Consider the following 21025-nt stretch of genomic DNA (forward strand, 5'->3'; position numbering starts at 1 on the left):
TATTATAGGGTTTTTTTTTTTTTTTTTTTTTTTGGATTAGGATCTTTATCAAGTGTTTTTAGGTTTTATTTTGTACCAGGTCGCTTAGGCTATATGAAATTTATGTCACTGTTCAAAACAAGTTTCAAGATTTTGTAAGTAAATGTATTAAGTAATGGAACAAACATGTAACTACAGCGCAGCTATCTACATTGTGAAAATGTATCTCTAAAATAATGATAATGCTAACTGAATTGGTTTAATTCTCCCCCTAGACTGACCTCCTAAATGAAGCAGTAGAATAATACATACCTTTTCCACACTACCTGTATATTCCTGCGAGGGTAGGTTCTGTGCCAGTTGCTGTACGGTGGATATTCAGCACTGTGTATTTATAGATGGCAACTCAGCTGGGATTGGACCAAAACAAGGTCACTAAGGTTTGGCACAACGTAGTCAATACGCCTAAAGTGAACAATTCACTTTTCAGGATTAGAAGCCACGGACCTACCTCAGGCTAAATATGAAATTCTACACATCAGCTTCAGAGTCGCCAGGGAAAAAAGGTGCAGCTGGCTTTGTCGATTTAGCGTTAAATGCCTGTGTTCCTCACATGCCATTGTGAAACAGTAAATACAATAGCAACATCTTGAGGGAATACGCACATGGGGGGTTTCAAAGCTTTCTGTTCTTTTGGTTGAACATCGAACAATAGAAAGATGGACTTTACAAACACATTGTCTCAATTGTTGAAACAAAAATGGACCTCTGGATAATTTATTGTAGTTTTCTTTTTTTGTATTGTATTGTATTTTCTTTCAAGAAAAAGGGCTCAAGGATTGAAGTTTAGTGATTTAGCTTCCACAGACCCCAAAGAATTCGCTTGAAAGATATGGTACCGATTACAAAAGTTTACTGTTGGACACTTGGAGGCCATATAAATAAAAGAGCATATTTTGGAGACATTAGTATCCAGCGCTAGTTATCCACTCACAGTAATGTTATCTCCTCTTCACCTGAACCTTGTAGTTAGTGGTGGACAGAACAAGCTGAGTTATTGACATCTCTATTCTAAACAGCAATCAATCTGATCAGTCTGGTAGTCCTGTACGTTACTAAGATTCAGCAATACACATAAAACTACTGGTTCTTTGTACTAGCCAAATGTATCAAGATGCTAACCACAATCACATCAATGGTAAATGAATATTTATGAGGAAAGTATTGAGAGGAACGGTAGTTCCTCATGCCAAAATAGCCAGTTTCTATTTTATGTTCTATTTCTATATATTATACACGATTAGTTGAGACAAGCAGTATTTTGAAAGATGAAGTCAGCCAGCTGAGAATTCTCCGGACTTTGTTATATTTTTGAGATTTTTCGAGCCATAATCTGTCTTCATCATCCTCATTCTGAGATTTTGAGCTGGAGCTCTGAACATTTTTGGTTTCCTGTGGGTGTAATGCACATTGTGGTCCCTATTGGCACAAGAAAGTATGGTTTCCTCTCTCTATACTGGTCGATGAGAGTAACGCTATTCATGGTCCCGGCTGAATGAGAAAAGAACATTATTTTTGAAAATTAGCTATGCTGAAGGATAGCCTATATATTTGGTAAAAGTAAAAAAATAAATAAATACATTAATATAAATATTGAAATACAGGAATACATAAATGAATACATAGACACTTACGTATTTATTTATCTTGATATTTATTATTTATTTTTCACTATCATATAAGACATTTATTGTAATTTTTCTTTTCATTGTTAACATCCTGACAACTTTTTACCTTTATAACTTTAAAGTCTGTTTCAAAGCTCTTTTCAAAATGGCTGCTCTAGTGCACTGATAGTGTAAGGATTATTGCCCACATTGTCAAACAGGTAACACAGCAACAACGATCCATGATGTGGTACGGAACAGAAAGGGGGGGGGGGGGGGGGGGTTGCAGTGATTTAGAGGACAGATCTCAAACCCCAGTGCACTACAGCGACCATTTTGAAAAGAGTTTTTTAACAGACGTTAAAGTTATAAATGTAAAAAGTTGTCAGGATGTTGACCATGAAAAGAGAAATTACAGGTACATTATTTAAACAGTTGTAGCAACAGGTGGGGACGTGTAACGCTATATTTTTCGGAACTCCTCAACATGCTCTTTAAATAACAGTTGTGCTTAACCCACAGCACAATACACGCCATTCATTGTTTAAAAACAAATATCATTCCTTAAACTATTTGTTCTTAGGTTAGGAACACATAGAATGGTTTACCAAGCACAGTATAGGGTTACGCCATATCAAATCACTTTATTTTAAGAGCACGATTTTTGCTTTGTTGTACCCATCTTTTTTATGAAAAGGTCAAAGTAATTTCCTTCTCTCTGACAACAGTGGCATCAGTTATCAGGTTCTTCTAGAATTAGAGTGTTCAGAGTCTAACATGCCTGGGGTGACAATGTTCAATCCACAGGACGGCCATCACTGTATCATTCGTATATATATATATATATTTACGTGTTTGAAAAGTACATTAGTTCTGCCAAGGAAAGTTAAGTGAAAACAAGCTGGAAACAAGATCTTGAGTTTAGTCGATTCCTGGATTGGAAATTGGAGCATTCTGGTGATTCTTTTGGAGAAGATACAACAAGGAAACATGAATATTTGTTTACTAAGGATTCAGCTCAGCAATGTGGGCAATGAGAGCTTGTGGTGAGGATTGAGCAAACCATTTTCACCCGTGTCAGGAATTTTGGTGGGTTGCTTGCTGCATTTTTAAGTAAAATTATGTTATTCTGTGCGTTCCGTATTATTCTTTAACATGAAGCGTAATGTAATGTGATCAAAGTGATAATATATCAAATGAAACAAGCAGGCTGATGCATTGCCCTCTACACGTATCTGTTCTTATGATCAATATATTTATGAAAATGGAGAATCAAACAGGACCCTTCTTCAGTGGAAATATTTGTCCCCAAGGTGATTGCGTCCATTTCACCATCCAGAATAACTTCCTATGCTGTTTGAATCTGGGACACAAGCAATGATGATGATGCAATTGACCCCAGAAACCCCAAGTAGAAAGTTTCTGCTGTAGGAAATACAGTGCACAAAAGTGACTGGCTAACAAAGATATACTAAAAGATGAGATACAAAACAGAGAAAAAAAAGAATGGTATGTCAAAAGACTCACATTATATTAAATATAGGAAATAGGAAAATGAAGAAGAAGTAACTTGCTCAAGTGTGTAATCACGGTGACTCACATAATTACGGCACATCCCAAGCAACAGTTTGACGAAAGAAGGTTAGTGTTGAGTATTTTGTTTCCTTTTAAAAAATACGTCAGAAAAATCTAGACATTTCTCAGTATAAAATGTAAACCATAAAATGCAGGACCAGCTATAAAATGGTGTACATACAAAACAGCGGACACATGATGCCCATTTCTAAAGATGAAATACATTCATACCAGTCCTTCTTCCAGCTGTTTATTATTTGAATTTAATTATTAAACGTAGCCTTGGTGCTCAATCCAGTAAACATGAATGGGAATTTCATGCTAGCCTCGCACAATCACATAATGAAGATGTTTGTATGGTTTTGTTTTTAAAGCTTGTTTTACTCTTTTCTTTTTGTGCTCAGTGTAATTGTTTTAAGCACTCTCATGAAGCACTACACAGTGTGGCCAGGTTTATGATGTACGATACAGGGACTGTTCTGTTTTTCACTCTTGTCCTCTGTGCTTGTATACAGTAGGCACTGGCCTTGCTCTGGTGAGCACTACTTTTCTTACTGCAGCACCCCAGATTGTTTGGAACAGATCCTGGTTTGGAATAGTTTGAAAGAGCCACACGTTCGCACTGTACCACTGCTTTACACCATCTACCTTTTCATAAAATATAATTTCTTACCTGTTTAGTATCCTATCATTCTCTCGTGCTGTTTCTGCTTTGATAATTACTTACCTTGCTTGCTTAATATTCTGGCAAAGATCTGCTTTTCCAACCATTCCTTAGCCTCCTCGGTCCTGAGACCAGGTTTGTTAAGAGAAAGCGAAATCTGCCTGTGAAACGCGTTATTTGCTTTACACGAGACCACAAAAACATACAATATGTGATACCAATATCCTGAAATATTGAAAGCTCAGTATTGTGAGCGTCTGTACCCGAGGGCTCACTGGCTGACATTAGCGTGGGCAGTTTCAAATGGGTATACTGAACAAAAGGACCGAGAGGTTAAAGCTGAATTTCTGAATTTAGGGGGGTTTACAAATGACCAATTGGTCTGTGCAACTGCCATTTCCACCCCCTCTGCAACTCTGAGTTAATAAATGGAAATGCTTTTTCCAACAGCCCAAGTGATCATTCTTCAAACCACCTTTAAAAGTGGTATTTTTTGCTTGAATAGTTAGCAAGCACAGAAAGGAATGACCCGCACAGAAACAACAGTGGCAGCAATGGGATATTAAACAGGTAAGACCATCAGTTTTAGGAAACAGTAGATGATATAGTGTCCCTTTAATGCTCTGTACAAGCATGAACAATGTGCACATCATTAGTAGGAACTTATTGTACTGAAGAGTTTTATAATGTAGTAACCTGTGGTTCCTTGCTCATTGTGTTGTCTCTAGTTACATGCAACCACAAATGGTTTCCAAACTTGTGTTTTGGTAAACACTAGCCCGTATTCCCAGCTTATTAAATGTAATTTAAGCAAATAAACGCTGTAATAAATTAAGATGTGAATACATCCTATGAATGGTTTACAGTAGTTTATTATTTCCATAATGATTCACATGTCAGTCATCGACTTAACTCTTTAAAAAAAATAAAATAATAATACCCACACACAATGTGACATACAATCCGTGATGAAAGCTTTGATGAAGAGGAGAAAAGGCTAGGGCTCCTGGGATTGGATCTGGGTTACTCTCAGTTCTAATGCAATGCAATACAAACTGCAGCTTGGGAGGCACATTGTGTATGTCGTGCATTTCCACAAAAGACAAGATTGTTCTTGTTTTTGAACAATAATAGGGATCCCCTATTGTCTTAAAGTCTTAAAGACGGATTCCACCCCAGAAAGCGGCATCCCCGACAGTTCAGCTGACTGTCTCTGACTTCATGTACAGGACTGCATTACATAAAGGCCCCTTCTGTGTTGAATGTATTTCTGGTTTCCAGGACAACGGCCCTGTGGCAGGAATGGACGAGGGTCTGACGTCACGGCAGAAGAAGGGACCACAACAACAAAAAGGTATTGTGCAGTGGCGCGGGCGCCGTTTTATTTAAAGCAACCAAAAATAAATAAATATTCAAACAGAAAACACTCGCTCACAGAGCAAAATAAAAGGTTAAACAAAAACAAATCACGAACACAAAATCCAAAATAAATAAACCATAAACCATACAGGTCAGGCTGGGCAGTCGCTGTCACTGTTCCTGTATGCTATGCTTTAGTTTCGTTTTTAAATAAACCTTCTCTCGCTCTCCGTCTCTATCACCCACACCGATCTAGAGAGCTGCAGGCTTTTTATAACAGGTGACCATCTCCCGATTAGCAACAAATTAAAATCGCCTAATTAATTCGGGAGATGGCCACCTTCTGCACGAGTTTTAATTAATTACTCCTGGCAGAGGACGAGCACTGATCTCGCCTCTGCCAGGACACGTTTTAAAAAATAAACAAAACACGGCGCTACGCCGTCATAAATATAATACAATAAAACTAAATACAAAAGAAAAACACACTGCACAGGGGCGGAGGGGGAGACCCCGATCTAAAAATAAATAAACAATGTACAGGGCTGCTCGCCCTGTTACATATCCCCCCCCTTGTGCGAAGCACACATGGCCCCAACGGCCACCTCCCCCCTCAGTCTCAATGTCCCGGAAGAGGGGGAAGCAAGTTGTTTCCGGGGGGTGGCCATGGTGGAATCTCCGGCACCCCCCAATTTTTCGTGGCTGGCAGCTCCCTCTTCCGGGGCTCCCTCCACACTCTCTCCTGCCGCGAAAGTGCGGCTGGGGGAACTGGTCTCCTGACCTTCCCCCTCCTCTTCATGGCCAGCAGTTCCCCTCCGTGGGGCTCTGACCACCCAAACTCCTGCCGCGAAAGTGCGGCTGGGGGAGCTGGTCTCCTGACCTCCCCCCCTTTCTTGATGGCCGGCAGCTCCCCTCCGTGGGGCTCCGACCACAGTGTAGGGACCCCAGGTGAAGCAGGATCCCTGGCGACCCCAGGCGACGGCAGCGGACCCTCGGGAGGCGACGGCAGCGGACCCCCGGGAGGCGACGGCAGCGGACCCCCGGGAGGCGACGGCAGCGGACCCTCGGGAGGCGACGGCAGCGGACCCTCGGGAGGCGACGCAGGACCGGCAGCAACCCTAGGAGACGCAAGGGAGACACAGGCGACCCAAGGCGATGCTGACGGCGGGAGGGGAGCCCCTGGCCATGAAGGCGGCAGCAGGAGCTCCACTTCTCCCAATGGTGGTGGTGGAGGTAGAGGTAGCTCCTGCTCCTCTCCTCTTGACAGTAAAGGCGGCAGGGGCTCCTCCTCTTCTGGCGGCCAGGGCGGCAGGGGCTCCTCCTCTTCTGGCGGCCAAGGCGGCAGGGGCTTCTCCCCTTCTGGCCGAGGTGGTAGGGGCTCCTCCCCTTCAGGCGGCCAAGGCGGCAGGGCTTCCTCCCCTTCAGGCGGCCAAGGCGGCAGGGCTTCCTCCCCTTCAGGCGGCAGGGCTTCCTCCCCTTCAGGCGGCAGGGCTTCCTCCCCTTCAGGCGGCAGGGCTTCCTCCCCTTCAGGCTGCGAAGGCGGCAGGGCTTCCTCCCCGTCAGGCTGCGAAGGCGGCAGGGCTTCCTCCCCTTCAGGCGGCAGGGCTTCCTCCCCTTCAGGCGGCAGGGCTTCCTCCCCTTCAGGCGGCAGGGCTTCCTCCCCTTCAGGCGGCAGGGCTTCCTCCCCTTCAGGCGGCGAAGGCGGCAGGGCTTCCTCCCCGTCAGGCTGCGAAGGCGGCAGGGCTTCCTCCCCTTCAGGCGGCAGGGCTTCCTCCCCTTCAGGCGGCAGGGCTTCCTCCCCTTCAGGCGGCAGGGCTTCCTCCCCTTCAGGCGGCAGGGCTTCCTCCCCTTCAGGCTGCGAAGGCGGCAGGGCTTCCTCCCCGTCAGGCTGCGAAGGCGGCAGGGCTTCCTCCCCGTCAGGCTGCGAAGGCGGCAGGGCTTCCTCCCCGTCAGGCTGCGAAGGCGGCAGGGCTTCCTCCCCTTCAGGCTGCGAAGGCGGCAGGGCTTCCTCCCCTTCAGGCTGAGAAGGCGGCTCCTCCCTTCTGGCAGCGAAGGCGGCTCCTCCCCTTCTGGCAGCGAAGGCGGCTCCTCCCCTTCTGGCTGCAACAGGGAAACCAGCAGGCATGTTCCCTCTGCTGGTTGTGGTGGAAGCGGAACCAGCAGGCATGCTCCCTCTGCTGGTGGTGGTGGTGGGAGCAACATGTCGTCCTCCCACGGAGATGGAGGCGGCACCAGCAGGTATTCTCCCTCTGCTGGTGGTGGTGGGAGCGACATGTCGTCCTCCCACGGCGGTGGAGGTGGAACCAGCAGGAACGCTCCCTCTGCTGGCGGAGGTGGGAGCGACTCACAGTCCTCCCAGGGCGGGGGAGGTGGAACCAGCAGGAATGCTCCCTCTGCTGGCGGAGGTGGGAGCGACTCACAGTCCTCCCATGGAGATGGAGGCGGAACCAGCAGGTATTCTCCCTCTGCTGGCGGAGGTGGGAGCGACTCACAGTCCTCCCATGGAGATGGAGGCGGCACCAGCAGGTATTCCCCCTCTGCTGGCAGGTACCTGGGCTGTGGACCTTCGGCCTTCCCCTTCTTGGGCCGTGGACGCACCGACTCCCCCCTCTCGGGCCGTGGACGCACCGACTCCCCCCTCTCGGGCCGTGGACGCACCGACTCCCCCCTCTCGGGCCGTGGACGCACCAACTCCTCCCTTTTAGGCGCAGGACGTTCGGGCTCCTCCCTTTTAGGCGCAGGACGTTCGGGCTCCTCCCTTTTAGGCGCAGGACGTTCGGGCTCCTCCCTTTTAGGCGCAGGACGTTCGGGCTCCTCCCACTCAGGCGCAGGACGTTCGGGCTCCTCCCTTTTAGGCGCAGGATGTTCGGGCTCCTCCCACTCAGGCGCAGGACGTTCGGGCTCCTCCCACTCAGGCGCAGGACGTTCGGGCTCCTCCCACTCAGGCGCAGGACGCACCAACTCCTCCCTCTTGTCTCCCCTCCAGCAGCTGTAATCCCAGTCTTCAGGGAGGGGGCAATTAACTGGGAAATGCCCCCGCTCCCCACAGATGCAGCAACAACTCAGCTGGCTTATGCTATGGAGGAGGGCTTCCCAGCTCATCTCCTCCTGTGCCTGCTGTTGTTGCTGCAGTGGCTGCTGTCTCCTCATCCTCCTTCTTCCTCCCATCTTCCTTCCTCCCATCCTCCTCTTCACTCTCCTTTTCTCCACACACAAAAACGAAAAAAAACGAAAAAACCTGCAGTACCCTCTTCTGCCTGCGTCCTGGAGGCGCTGCGATCCCACGCAGGACACCACGTGTGGCAGGAATGGACGAGGGTCTGACGTCACGGCAGAAGAAGGGACCACAACAACAAAAAGGTATTGTGCAGTGGCGCGGGCGCCGTTTTATTTAAAGCAACCAAAAATAAATAAATATTCAAACAGAAAACACTCGCTCACAGAGCAAAATAAAAGGTTAAACAAAAACAAATCACGAACACAAAATCCAAAATAAATAAACCATAAACCATACAGGTCAGGCTGGGCAGTCGCTGTCACTGTTCCTGTATGCTATGCTTTAGTTTCGTTTTTAAATAAACCTTCTCTCGCTCTCCGTCTCTATCACCCACACCGATCTAGAGAGCTGCAGGCTTTTTATAACAGGTGACCATCTCCCGATTAGCAACAAATTAAAATCGCCTAATTAATTCGGGAGATGGCCACCTTCTGCACGAGTTTTAATTAATTACTCCTGGCAGAGGACGAGCACTGATCTCGCCTCTGCCAGGACACGTTTTAAAAAATAAACAAAACACGGCGCTACGCCGTCATAAATATAATACAATAAAACTAAATACAAAAGAAAAACACACTGCACAGGGGCGGAGGGGGAGACCCCGATCTAAAAATAAATAAACAATGTACAGGGCTGCTCGCCCTGTTGCAGGCCCATACAGCATTTTCTAGTGTTTTGTGTTGTATAGATGCAGCCGATATCAAAGTTTAACCTACTAAATATACCGCGAAAAGGACATGTGGGACCTGTTTGGTGTATGTAGGGCATCTCATCCTTAAAAAAAAAACTTTAAATAATTATAAAAAAAAAAAATGGTATATATTTACTTTAATAAAATGTCTTAACTGAGACTAAAATAACCTTCAGCACATTTAAAGGTATTCATTGAAAGCAGACATTAACTTAATCTTCTTGACTATTTCAGATGTATTATTTAAGGATTAATAACTAGCGTGGCAGGTGTTGTATTTTTGTGTGTAGACTTTTCTTTTCATGTGCTTTCCCACTTTTTTCTACTCTGGATCTTCAAAAAAAGACGTCAAAGAGCTCTGAGGGACTCTCATAGGACCATGAGACGGATCTTCAAGGAATTTCATTGGTTAAGATAATCTTTTAATATGAATGAAGATGTATGGCTTGGAATGATATGGGTCACCTTTCCATTGCTATGTTTTGATTGTAATTGGATCACAAAAACTTAAGAGAAGTTGTGAACAAGAGAAAGCCGTTTGGCCCATCAATGCTCGTATGATTACTAGCAGCTTTCTGTTCCCAGAAACCAGGCGTCTCTTGAACAATCCCATGAATCAGCAGCAACAGCTTGGCAACCCATTCCATACACCCAGCACTCTCTGTTTGGAAAGGATAGTGCCTCCTACCCACTGCCCTGAATCTGTCACTTATTTGTATCCTCTGGTCCTGGTGCTACTGTAAGTTTGAAATAAAGCTGTGGTTGATTTTGTTGAGCGCTTCTATTGATCCCTTCTATTTTCTCTGTTCCGTTCCGTTCCCTAAACCTAATCTATTTCATATGAATGCAAATGCAGATTGTGTTGAACTTGAACAAAGCAATGTACATGAATATGGAACAATACAGAAGAATGACCCTATTCTGGCATGAAGTTTTTGTTTGTCTTGCGGTGGGGGGAGCGGGGGGTCGTATTAAATCATGCAGCATTACAATGGTACAATGGAGACCTGTTTACTCTTGACGTGGACTTTTTTTTTTTTTCAGGAAGAGAACTGTAATCGCCATTTCTGTGGGTTAATAAATCCAGCGCGGATGGGCAACCCGGGTTCTTCCTGACCAGGTCTTTGATCCAACTGTATAATTAGACTCGATCAAACCTCCACCCAGCTTCCTAACTTGTTAACTACTTCATTAAACCATCCATGCCTGAAATACAGTATGAAAAGGACTTTAGGAAACCTAATGGGCAGAGAAGTGCATTACATGCACAACATTGTATTGCTATTATGACATTTACCCACAAATTTATATTTTAAACATATGGAAAAACATAGTCCCTTCTGTATATTCATACATAACACTTTGAGACTTTATTTGTTTTGTTGTAACCTTGTGTGCCCAATTATTCCCCCCCCCCCCCCCCCCCCCGATTTTCTCCCCAATTTGGAATGTCCAATTATGTATTTCCCCCTCACCGCACACAGGTTAGTTTTGTTTAGTTGGTGTCCTCCGATTCCATGACCAAGCCAGCTTCCTGTTCTACACCCAGGAACTCGAGAGCAGATGTCAGCGAGCTACCAGCCTCTAAAGGACAAAGACCAGCCCTGCAGGTGTCCGTCTGAGCTCACTGGGCGCCTGGCTGGCAGGGTCCACTGTAGCGTGATGAGTAGAAACAGTTCCTGATGGTTTGGCCTCCCTAACCCGCTGGAGCGCCAAGCCCAATCCCACGCTCCCTTCGGAATCCCCAGTGAACTTCACACAGCCAGGACGCAAACCTGCGCTCCCCTGACTGCATGACTCCCCCTGCACACCACGCGGCCATGCTTGTACCTGGTGTGCCACTCGGGGACCCCGGGCAACCCTTATTTTCATCACCATAAAAGACATACACACAAAATACAGTCCATTCTAATAAACAGACATTCATCTACTCATAGACACACAATAATTAATAAGATACTGGATAGATGTTGGAACATTTTATTTAAAAATTATGGTTGTTTCCATGTAATCAATCCTAAACCCTGCAGTGAATAAAATGTAGCTGAGGTATTGAATAAAACGTTCTCCTTACATGTCGATTTGGGCAGTATTTTGTTTGAAATCAACAACGAAATTAAACAATTTTAGATCTACTTCAGAATACATAAAAGAACAGCAGCATTCAGAGCTAGTACACTAGGAATTTACAATACAATACCATTAAAAATCCACAGAATGTGCTTTTTATATTATTCTAAAATTACAATAATGCTCTTTCATGAACTGTATAAAGTCAAATGAATTCACCCGAATTACAGTATTTCAATAATAATATTTTAAACAAACAGAAGTCAAAATCAGGGGTCAGTTAAAAACAGGGTTCCTAATCCCTGCTAGCACTGGGTTACTGCCAGGCTTTCCGTTGAGGAGAGTCAGGGAGAACACAAAGAAACACAGGCTCATGAATCCCAGGATAACGATCCCGGAGATCAGTGCACTTGTGACTGAGTTGAGCTGGAAGGCAGGTCTGTTTAGCTGTGCTGAAACAAAGAGCAGGCAGTGGGTGTTTAGAAGAGGTCAGTGGGCAGAGAGTGCAGAGGGACATCGCCTGAATGTACGGGCGTAGTCCCCACTTTGACCATTAAGCAATACATTTATTAAACGTACTGTATATTTTAACTGGCACTTTTGTGTGTGTGTGTGTGATGTTATGAAATGTGTTTGGTAAGAGCTAGCTAATCGTTCAACACTGCTGTATCAACTCATTTCACCTTGTCCGTTTAGTGGCTCATTTTAAGATTAGAATTTTGTAGGGTATCTAGTTTCACTATCTCCAGATCATATTTCTCTAAATACAAGGTTATGTTGACTGATGACTGTTCAGTTTTAATGCAGCGAGTTACACTAAAGCAACAGCAACAACAAAAAAAAAAGATTTGTATTTGTAACCATTTAAGGAGTTGTGTTCACGGTTCAAGAGCGGAAAAAAAAGTAAAATTTAGTAGTCAAAAAAACTATTTAAAGGAAAAGTGGAGCTTAGTTTTTTTTACTGAGAACTTGGTACATGAACAACAACAGTAACTGCAACACACAGTATGTTGGGTGTTCTCCTAATTAAAATGACATGCATGATCCAGAAATGCCATGAACTGGAAATACCTGAAGAAAAATATATGACACCTTTCAGTGACTGAGATGGTTAATTATCAGCAGCATAACTGTATTTCCTCCTTAAGTGAAATGAGGATTTGAAAAGCAGCTCTGAATAGACCATATTTGAACTGGGTTTTGATTTACATTCAACACTAAATACCTTGTTTAACCTTTCGGATTGCCACAAAGTGTGTACTGTTATAATTTTTTTCTTGAACTAGAAGATCAAATAACAGTAAATCTTACCTAACTGGGAGTTGTTGGTTGGTGTTTCATCTGAATGTTTAGGGAGGAAAAGAACATCATATCAGTATCATGATACAAACTGGCATGCTCTAGAAAATAGAAACCATACATGTTGCATAGAAGGCACAAACAATGAGGCTTTTTTATCTCAGTGTATCCCCAGTCCTCAGAGTGCATTTCACAAAACCCCAGATAATTTAGCACAATTGGTTCTGTTTAAGAGAGGCCACAGTTTAACTGCAGGAGTTATTCTCCACTCCCCTGCATCTAAAATAAACAGCTGCAAGCCAACACGTTGATAATCCAAGCATTTGTGAAAGCACTTTACATGAAGTGTCTCTAATTACTGTGTATTTACATGAAGTGTCTCTAATTAATGTGCATTTACATGAAGTGTCTCTAATTAATGTGCATTTACATGAAGTGTCTCTAATTACTGTGTATTTACATGGTAGTTACTTAGTAAATACATGGGTACTCACACATAATTACAATGTTATTATGCATACTTACAATTTACTTAATGTGTTCATTTTTGCATGATATATGTAAGTACACAATTGTATCAGAAAAGGGTTAAGGTTGGGGTTAGGGTCAGGGTTAGGGTTAAGGATAGGGTTAGGGTTATATTGTGCAAAAAGATTCACACATTAAGTACATTGTAACTATGCATTATAACATTGTAATTATGTGTAAGTGCACATGTATTTACTAAGTAACTACTATGTAAATACACAGGAATTAGAGACACTTAATGTAAAGTGTTACCGCATTTGCTCTATAAATGCACACCTCTGAAACTGGCTTTAAAAAGTAAATCGTTAATTCAAAGTTGCTTTGTTCTCATGTAAGCCAACCGGATCCTTTTTTTCCTTCATATTATCAGATTGTAGTTCTAAGGCAATAGTTCTCATGTTAATACTGTACTTATTATAGTTATTTGGTATGTTTCTCATAAACATTAAAACAAATATAATTTTGTCAGTGAGAAATGCATTGGTTTTTGAGTATACCAAGTCCAAAGTAAGTAAATTAATTTTGGTCTATTTGACTGCATTTGGCATGCTGAGTCTCTGAGGTGTGTGCCCCTCGTGTCAGGTTTAACAGGAGCATGTCTGGAGTGTTTGCTTGAAGAAGACTCACCACTCCTTGTGATTATGGGACCTGCTGTAATGACAGCGTTTCCAGAGGCACTCTGAGGAACGGGTGTTGTCTCCTCAAAAAGATTCCTTTTCTTTCGGCTGCCACAGATCTGTAATTAAAACATCACGATCTAAATGAAATGTCTCTTCAACTGAACATTTAAATGCAGTTTATTTTGATAAGCTACATGATATTATAAAACTGATAGTTCAGCCTCAGGCAATCAGGTTCCAAGCAGAGATCACTGGCAGAACTCCTTGAAATATACATTTCAAGCAGCCTAAGCGATCCAGACTAAAATACAAATCTTTTAAAAAATGTCTTTATACACAAAAACATTTGTTCGGTTTACAAAAGGATTAATATCCTTGGCAGTGGTCATTACCTGTCGATAATCGACCTTGTCTTTCAATAAGTGCCCTCACCTGTGGCTCGGGATACTTAACTGTCATCGTGGTCAGTTATCTAGCAGGTAATGACCTCTGTGGAGGACAGGAATGTCTCGTTGATAGACACTGTCGATAGATCGCATTAATCTCCAGCTATAATTACAAAACCTGTACCTTTTAATATGTGTACATAACAGTACTGCAATCGACTAATATCGGTAAAAGGCTTTGCCATTATCCTGGAATTACAGAAAAAAGTTTAAGCAGGTTTAATTTTCTGTTTCCCAAAAACAGCTTTTTTTCTGAAAACTTTAATAAAAAAAAACTATTTTGCATTGTATGCAATAGTTTAGAATCTAACTAGGGGATTGTGATTGCAGACTGCACCCAGTCTCGTCTGTTAACACATGCATTTAGCAACGTGTTCACTGGTAGGGACACCTACCTCGCACACTGCTGGTCTGTAGAATTATTTCTCAGATCTTACCGGCATGAGTAAAGGACAGTCATCTGCTCTGCAGAGTTTGGTCACACAATGTAGAAACACTGTCGACATCTTCTGGTTTTTGTGCTTGACAAACCGGAACACTTCGAAGGAAAACCTGCCCATTTGACTTTTGCCGTTTTCAAAAACAGTTGTTTGTGGATCTTTGTCGCAACTGTTTGAGAGAAATATAGACTAAAATGATTGAAAACTTCTGGGGTAACTAAAACGTGAAATAACTTTTCTTCAGTTTTTACGCTGAAAGTTCAAAGGTAGCAAAAAGGTAACCCTTTACCTAAAGAACAGATCGTATCTAAGTTCGTCACTTGGATTTCCAGAAGGCGTTGTGTAACAGTAGTCCATCAAAACATTCCATCTGTGGAGCAATGATCAGTCAGTGTTAGTGCTTTTCAATTAACTACCAAGAACAATGATCACCAATCTTAGTGTATTCAATTAACTACCAAGAGGAATGTGTGGTCTTTAACTGCCGAGAATTTTCTGAATTTTGCCTCTTAAGGGATAGTGTGACCTTATGACAAAACAAATGGTGATGCTGCTATTCTCTTTCGTGTCTTTTATGATAGCTGTGTACAATTATTTAATACTAACACAAGCCTTTTTTTAAGCTGATGTGAGGATATGGGCATCGTAATTCAAATCAAATCCTAAGGCTAGTGGCTGAATGAAAAGAACCAATCCCAGCCAGTTCATGTTCATTGTCCTCGTATGTATTCTGCCCCACCACGATGGTGTAATGGAAAGCAAGATGTGACACTTGAGTTGAGCTATTCATGGTAAATGCTTATTAAAACAAATTGTTTTTTTCCCCCCTTAATAATGTCACCAGGTAACTGTTATTTTTGTTCCTCACCTATTCCAGTTCAGAAAGGCAGATTTAAAAGACCTAAACGGGGTACCTTCCATCCAGGTTGGTTGCTTTGACTGCTGCGTACACTTTGGTCTTTAAGGGTAGCCCTGCGTTTGGTATTGCCAGCTGCTGTGCATAGGTTGAATCCTACAAAGACATCACAGTTTAAAGCTGAGGATCAATACAGAACCAATCAACAGCCACTCACATACAACTGTATTGATTGCATGGATGATAATGTTATACTTTTAACTGCAAAGTACACTCCTGCTAAAATGTAGCACCTCTTCAAAAACATACAGCGGAAGCCTTGCTTTTTTTTCCAAAAGTGCCAGATTGACAAAGATTTGAATCCAGTGCAAGGTTTTACAAAATCTCAAAGTTTATATTTTACGTGCAGCAAAATGTTAGTAAATTCCTTGTCAGTGCTTCTGCTAATGCTAATAACTGCAGAATCTGCATAAATCATACATCAGACACTGGAGCAGACCAATCACACAATATGTACATAGTTTTTACAAAACTGGACAGACAAAATGAAAAAAAGAAGCACTTTGCACAACTCCTCCGGTTTCTGTTCAGCTTTAATCAATATATTTGACATAATCCTAAAACAAGGTTATTTTAAGTTACTGCTGTATCGGATTTAATTAAAATACTACTTACATTGTAGAGGAGTAAATTCAAAGTGCTTAAAAACGAACCATTGTTGTCCTTAACAGAAATAGCAGCAGATGACCTGGAGGAAACATATCAGAGTCAAATGAAACGTGATAATGATAAGAACCTCCAGAAATAGTAACCATATCATATATAGTGTGTACATCATTATAGACCAAGATAGTTCATATTACTCATGTTTATATCCACTGGGCAAAAACTATCAGGGATTATAGGAATAATACTAAAATACACATTAACCTTTCCATTTCTCTATCATTCTTAATGCCCAGTGTAATGAAAGTAAACATGACATCATTGCTTTGAAACCATCAAAATTCCTAGTAAGGTAATATGATTTCCTGATTCCAATGTGATTGATATATTTTATAAATTAAACATACCCCCTTTATCTTTTTTATCCTCCTAAATTCTTATTTTTCTAATGCTTACTTTTTTACATTTTATTTATGTAAATATGTTTTAAACCTTTGCAAGGAGTTGGCTGTACAACATTTTTGCCAGCTGTTGTGCATAGGTTGAATCCTACAAAGCTTGACATCTAAAAGTTTCTTCACAAGAAGGAGTCAACAATTTAAGATCATGTAATTACTGTATGCTTCATGTTTCGATTCATTGCTGCATTTCAGATTCTTTCCCCAGGCAGAGTAGGCTACAGTGCCCCTCGTTAATACTCTAAATCTAAGAATCATAAAATATTGAGGGTGGTGCATTAGGGCAGGGTCTTTATCCTGTAAAGTATAGTACACGCACAATTTACTGTCAACATGGCCCGACTACAATTCAAACTGTATTACTGAATCATGAAATCAGGAGGGCGCTCTCTTTACAAATAGCATCTGTACGTTTTGCAATCAAAAAGCACGCAATCATTTAAATATACCTGTTAAACCTAGAGCAGTTGCTTACTGCTAAGATACAAGCGACCAATTGTATATCCAACTGCTTTGTTAAAGTGCATGTAAACTGCAGACTTACGAAGCGAGCTGCGTATTGTTGACCAGGTACTCAAGAGGATAGCTGCAGCTGAATTTATACAGCAGCCCCGGCAGATAGCTGATGATTGTTGGAGGATCTGGAGTGTCAATATATCCTGAAAGATTACCAATCTGCACCATGGAGGAGTTGCCATATGCATTGACACCTGGGACTGAGGACACCTGCAATACAGTGTCAATACCGATTCAATTCAAAGCCTAATGGTTTGTAATTGTTATTAAGTCTAACACACCGAATAGCTGCCATTCACAATTGCAACACAAGCAATCCACTACAGTGACCTAATCTATTCCATTGAACACGATTTTACAGAGAACAAGACTACAAGCCATTGCACAACAGCTCCATTTCTTTATACCAAGTTATTGAACACATTTTAATTTATGAAAGATTGACATTTACTTATTGTACCTTGCAAACATCACATGCAGTGTGTAATGGCCTTAACTACTGATCCACTGTTCTCCGTTATACAATCCATATAAAAAACAATTTTGTCAGTCAACTGAAGTGAATATAACAAGCACAGCCCAAAATTAAACCATCATATTAAATAATAAAATACAGTATATAATAGTCACTGCACAAGAAGAGTTTCGATTATTTTTTGTACACTTGACATCCAGACGTTTACTCCTGCTTTTAACTCTTTGAAAGGAAAAACAAATTCAAGGTTAATACAAAACTGAGCAAACAGATTAAAAGTGCCAAAAGAGACCTCAAATTACTTAGTTGTGTGGTTATAGTTTTGTAAAAATGCCACATTTGTTTTTTTCCTTTTGCATATAATCAAAGACTGGACTCAACACTTCAGAAACATAGATTGCTGTTACATCAGAATTGTGATCATGGGGTTTATTTAAATTCTCTACCGCAAGCAGTGGCAGGTCTTAATACTGCATCTTAGACTTTATAAAGCTCATTTCACTGCATTTGTTTTGTCTTTAATAATATTAGTAAGTGGGTATATAAATAACCCCTGGAGGAAAAAAATCACAGCTGGATTAATATAGTAGAGGCATCATCAGTATTTAGACCCCTCAGTATTTAGATCATTAATTAGACCCCTCAGTATTTAGATCATTAATTAGACCCCTCAGTATTTAGATCATTAATTGGACACCTCAGTATTTAGATAATTAATTAGACCCCTCAGTATTTAGATCATTAATTAGACCCCTCAGTTTTTAGATCATTAATTGGACCCCTCAGTATTTAGATCATTAATTGGACCCCTCAGTATTTAGATAATTAATTAGACCCCTCAGTATTTAGATAATTAATTAGACCCCTCCGTATTTAGATCATTAATTGGACCCCTCAGTTTTTAGATCATTAATTGGACCCCTCAGTTTTTAGATCATTAATTGGACCCCTCAGTATTTAGATCATTAATTGGACCCCTCAGTATTTAGATAATTAATTGGACCCCTCAGTATTTAGATCATTAATTGGACCCCTCAGTATTTAGACCCGTCATTGCTCAGATCACTAATTGGACCCCTCTGTGTTTCGGGTGGATGAGAAGCGGTAGTTTTGTTTACCACCAGGCTGTTGCCGCAGGATTCCAGTGTGTTCAGGCTGATGGTGAAGATGACGGCCGTGGGGAAGGTGTTGTTATTGATGAAGCCCCTGCAGTGTGCGTCACCATGCCTGCCATTGAGGGATAAATCTGTTTCTGAGTAACCAGAGAAGAGAACTGGGCAAAAATTAATCTTCAGAGTGACGGTCTGGACTCCGCAAAAGACGCTGATGTCCCTTTCAGCTGACGAAAAGAAGACAGAAAATAAAGAAATTGTTTTAAAACTCACACACTCAAACATTACAACAGTTACTCTGGGCTTGTTTAGTTATAAGACTATATTATCTGTATTATATGGAGCCCTATCAACAATAACCCTAGTTATCGAGGAATGTTGTTTTGTGTCAGAATTTGTTTTGACGAATGAATTACATTTAGATATCTATAAAAAAATTAAATAAAAAAACAGGCAACAAGTTGAAATATTTCTGAATAGGGCACATGATTGGTGATTTATTGTATCATTTAAAAAAAAATAATAATAATTTTTTGCGTATTTTCTTGCTCTTTCTTAAAACCATTTGCCAGTAGCAAATGGTTTCCATTATATAGTTCCTGTATGCACCAGAGTCCTAATTTCTTAACAGGAGGGAAATTATAAAAGTTCATGCAATAAACTGCCTGGAAATAAAGTGATGGAAAAGTAATCATTTTGCTCCAATAAAACACACTACATGTCCCGCTTAAAAGCTTATCGAATGATAAAAACAGGAATTCATGAAATTCTTACCAGGGAACCTGCTGTGATAATTGGCATCACAATTGTACCCATTGAACTGCGCGCCAGCTGAAATCACTTTACTTATTACCAGAAGAAGCAAACATATTGGTTCCATTGCAACACCTAGAAAGGCAAAGTTATTAAAACACATGTCATTCCAGCAATGCTTTCTCTATTTTAAAAGAGATCAAATCAGTTCATTCGTCAGAAGTTGTTGCAGTAACAGAGAGATCAGGGCGCAGCTTTCAAGGTAATATTTTTTAAATTTGAGAACTCGTCGGATTTCATTTGTGAGGCCTCATTAAGAATTTAGAAAATTTAAAAGAGCTGCATCAAATATTCAAGTTGCCCCAGCTATGAATAATGGTAATGGACTATATCTGGCTGAACTGGCGCAGTGAAACGCAGTCTTGATGTTGTGTGAATTCCCTTTAGCATTGCTAACCCACACACATTACTGTCACAATTTTGGTTGAGCTTTGTATTATTGGTATTTTTAAGAAAACAAACTTGAGCCGAATGTTAAGAAAATAAGGAAATAGTGCTGCTTTCCCCATCTGTCTCTGATTCAGCTGTACCCACAATCTGGTGTTGTTACATTTCATTTAGTTGGATCACCTTCTAAAAAAAATTATGTCATCCACACCATCAATAACAATTTTATTTTTAAAAAAAAATGGTTGTCAGTTTTTGCTTTGTTTGTCGTCCAAAAGTGCTTTTTTCATTTTGCCAATCCGTTATCAACATCAGATAAGCCGCCTGTGACCTGGCAATCCAACGAGCTAAACTGTGCTTTGGCTCCCTGTGGTTTAAAGATGATTTTTAGGTCAGTTAGATCTAACTGTCTTAGAAACACCTGGAGGTGTTGCCACTTACCCAAGTCCCGTGAAGCCGGCAGGTCAGCGGTTCTCCATGTGCTTTAGCCTGCTGCATGTGATCAAATGTTGAGCGCTGCAGCTCTACAAAACAACAAGAATCAGGGGTCCTGGTGAAAAAACATAAGGATTTTATTATCTGAGCACTTTAACAAAAACCACTGTCTGGAAGAACATGGGAAAATCCATCAAAACCTCAATGTGTTATACAAATCTTTTCACGGGCCCAGAAACATGAGCAGGTTTTGAAGTTTCCCACTCATATTCTTTCTGCCTGATCCTCCTCTTTCAACACACACAAGTGGTCTGAGGGGGGTTTGACGCTGCAAGAGGTCCGTTTGGGGAAATTATCTTGTCATCGTCTGTTTGAGATAGCTGGTCTGGTAAATGGGGCAAGTATTCTCGGTGCTTCTCCGGCTAATCTGTGCTCAGGTTTGTCAGAGTGCTTTCTGACGCTTTGTGTGTAATCTTTCTTTCAGCGCGTATCATGTCATTTCTTCTCCGCTGTGGTAGAAAACCTACAAAGCCTCTCCTCACATAATCAGAGCCAGAACAAATTACACGTCTCAGCAGATGGCTGCTGCACAGCTAAAGCAAGTACCCCTGCTATGCCAGCAGAGCCGCTGGATTGGGCGCCCATTAGTTCTTACCAATTCTTTCAGCAGCTGAAACCAGCCCTACCCCCCG

The 21025-nt window shown here is 41.7% G+C and overlaps 1 protein-coding gene across 2 annotated transcripts; it reads right to left on the reverse strand.

Annotated features, from left to right (window-relative positions):
• Nucleotides 1-11186: 11186 nt before the first annotated feature.
• On the reverse strand, nt 11187-20603 carry LOC131737685 (zona pellucida-like domain-containing protein 1). 2 transcript variants are annotated; one of them, XM_059028192.1, is made up of 11 exons: nt 20340-20603; nt 19473-19586; nt 18705-18925; nt 17140-17321; nt 16147-16219; nt 15530-15627; nt 14905-14985; nt 14613-14784; nt 13737-13845; nt 12594-12623; nt 11187-11729 (listed from the first exon to the last, which is right to left on the reverse strand). In XM_059028192.1, the coding sequence occupies exons 2-11, from the start codon at nt 19576-19578 to the stop codon at nt 11599-11601; spliced, it is 1203 nt and encodes a 400-aa protein (XP_058884175.1). In that variant the 5' UTR covers nt 19579-19586; nt 20340-20603; the 3' UTR covers nt 11187-11598. The 2 variants fall into 2 exon arrangements, with proteins under 2 accessions (XP_058884175.1, XP_058884174.1); XM_059028191.1 differs by having other exon boundaries at nt 11187-11734; nt 20340-20601.
• Between the last annotated feature and the right edge of the window lie 422 nt (nt 20604-21025).

Source organism: Acipenser ruthenus, chromosome 8, assembly GCF_902713425.1.
Source record: "Acipenser ruthenus chromosome 8, fAciRut3.2 maternal haplotype, whole genome shotgun sequence".
NCBI classification, from domain to species: Eukaryota; Metazoa; Chordata; class Actinopteri; order Acipenseriformes; family Acipenseridae; genus Acipenser; species Acipenser ruthenus.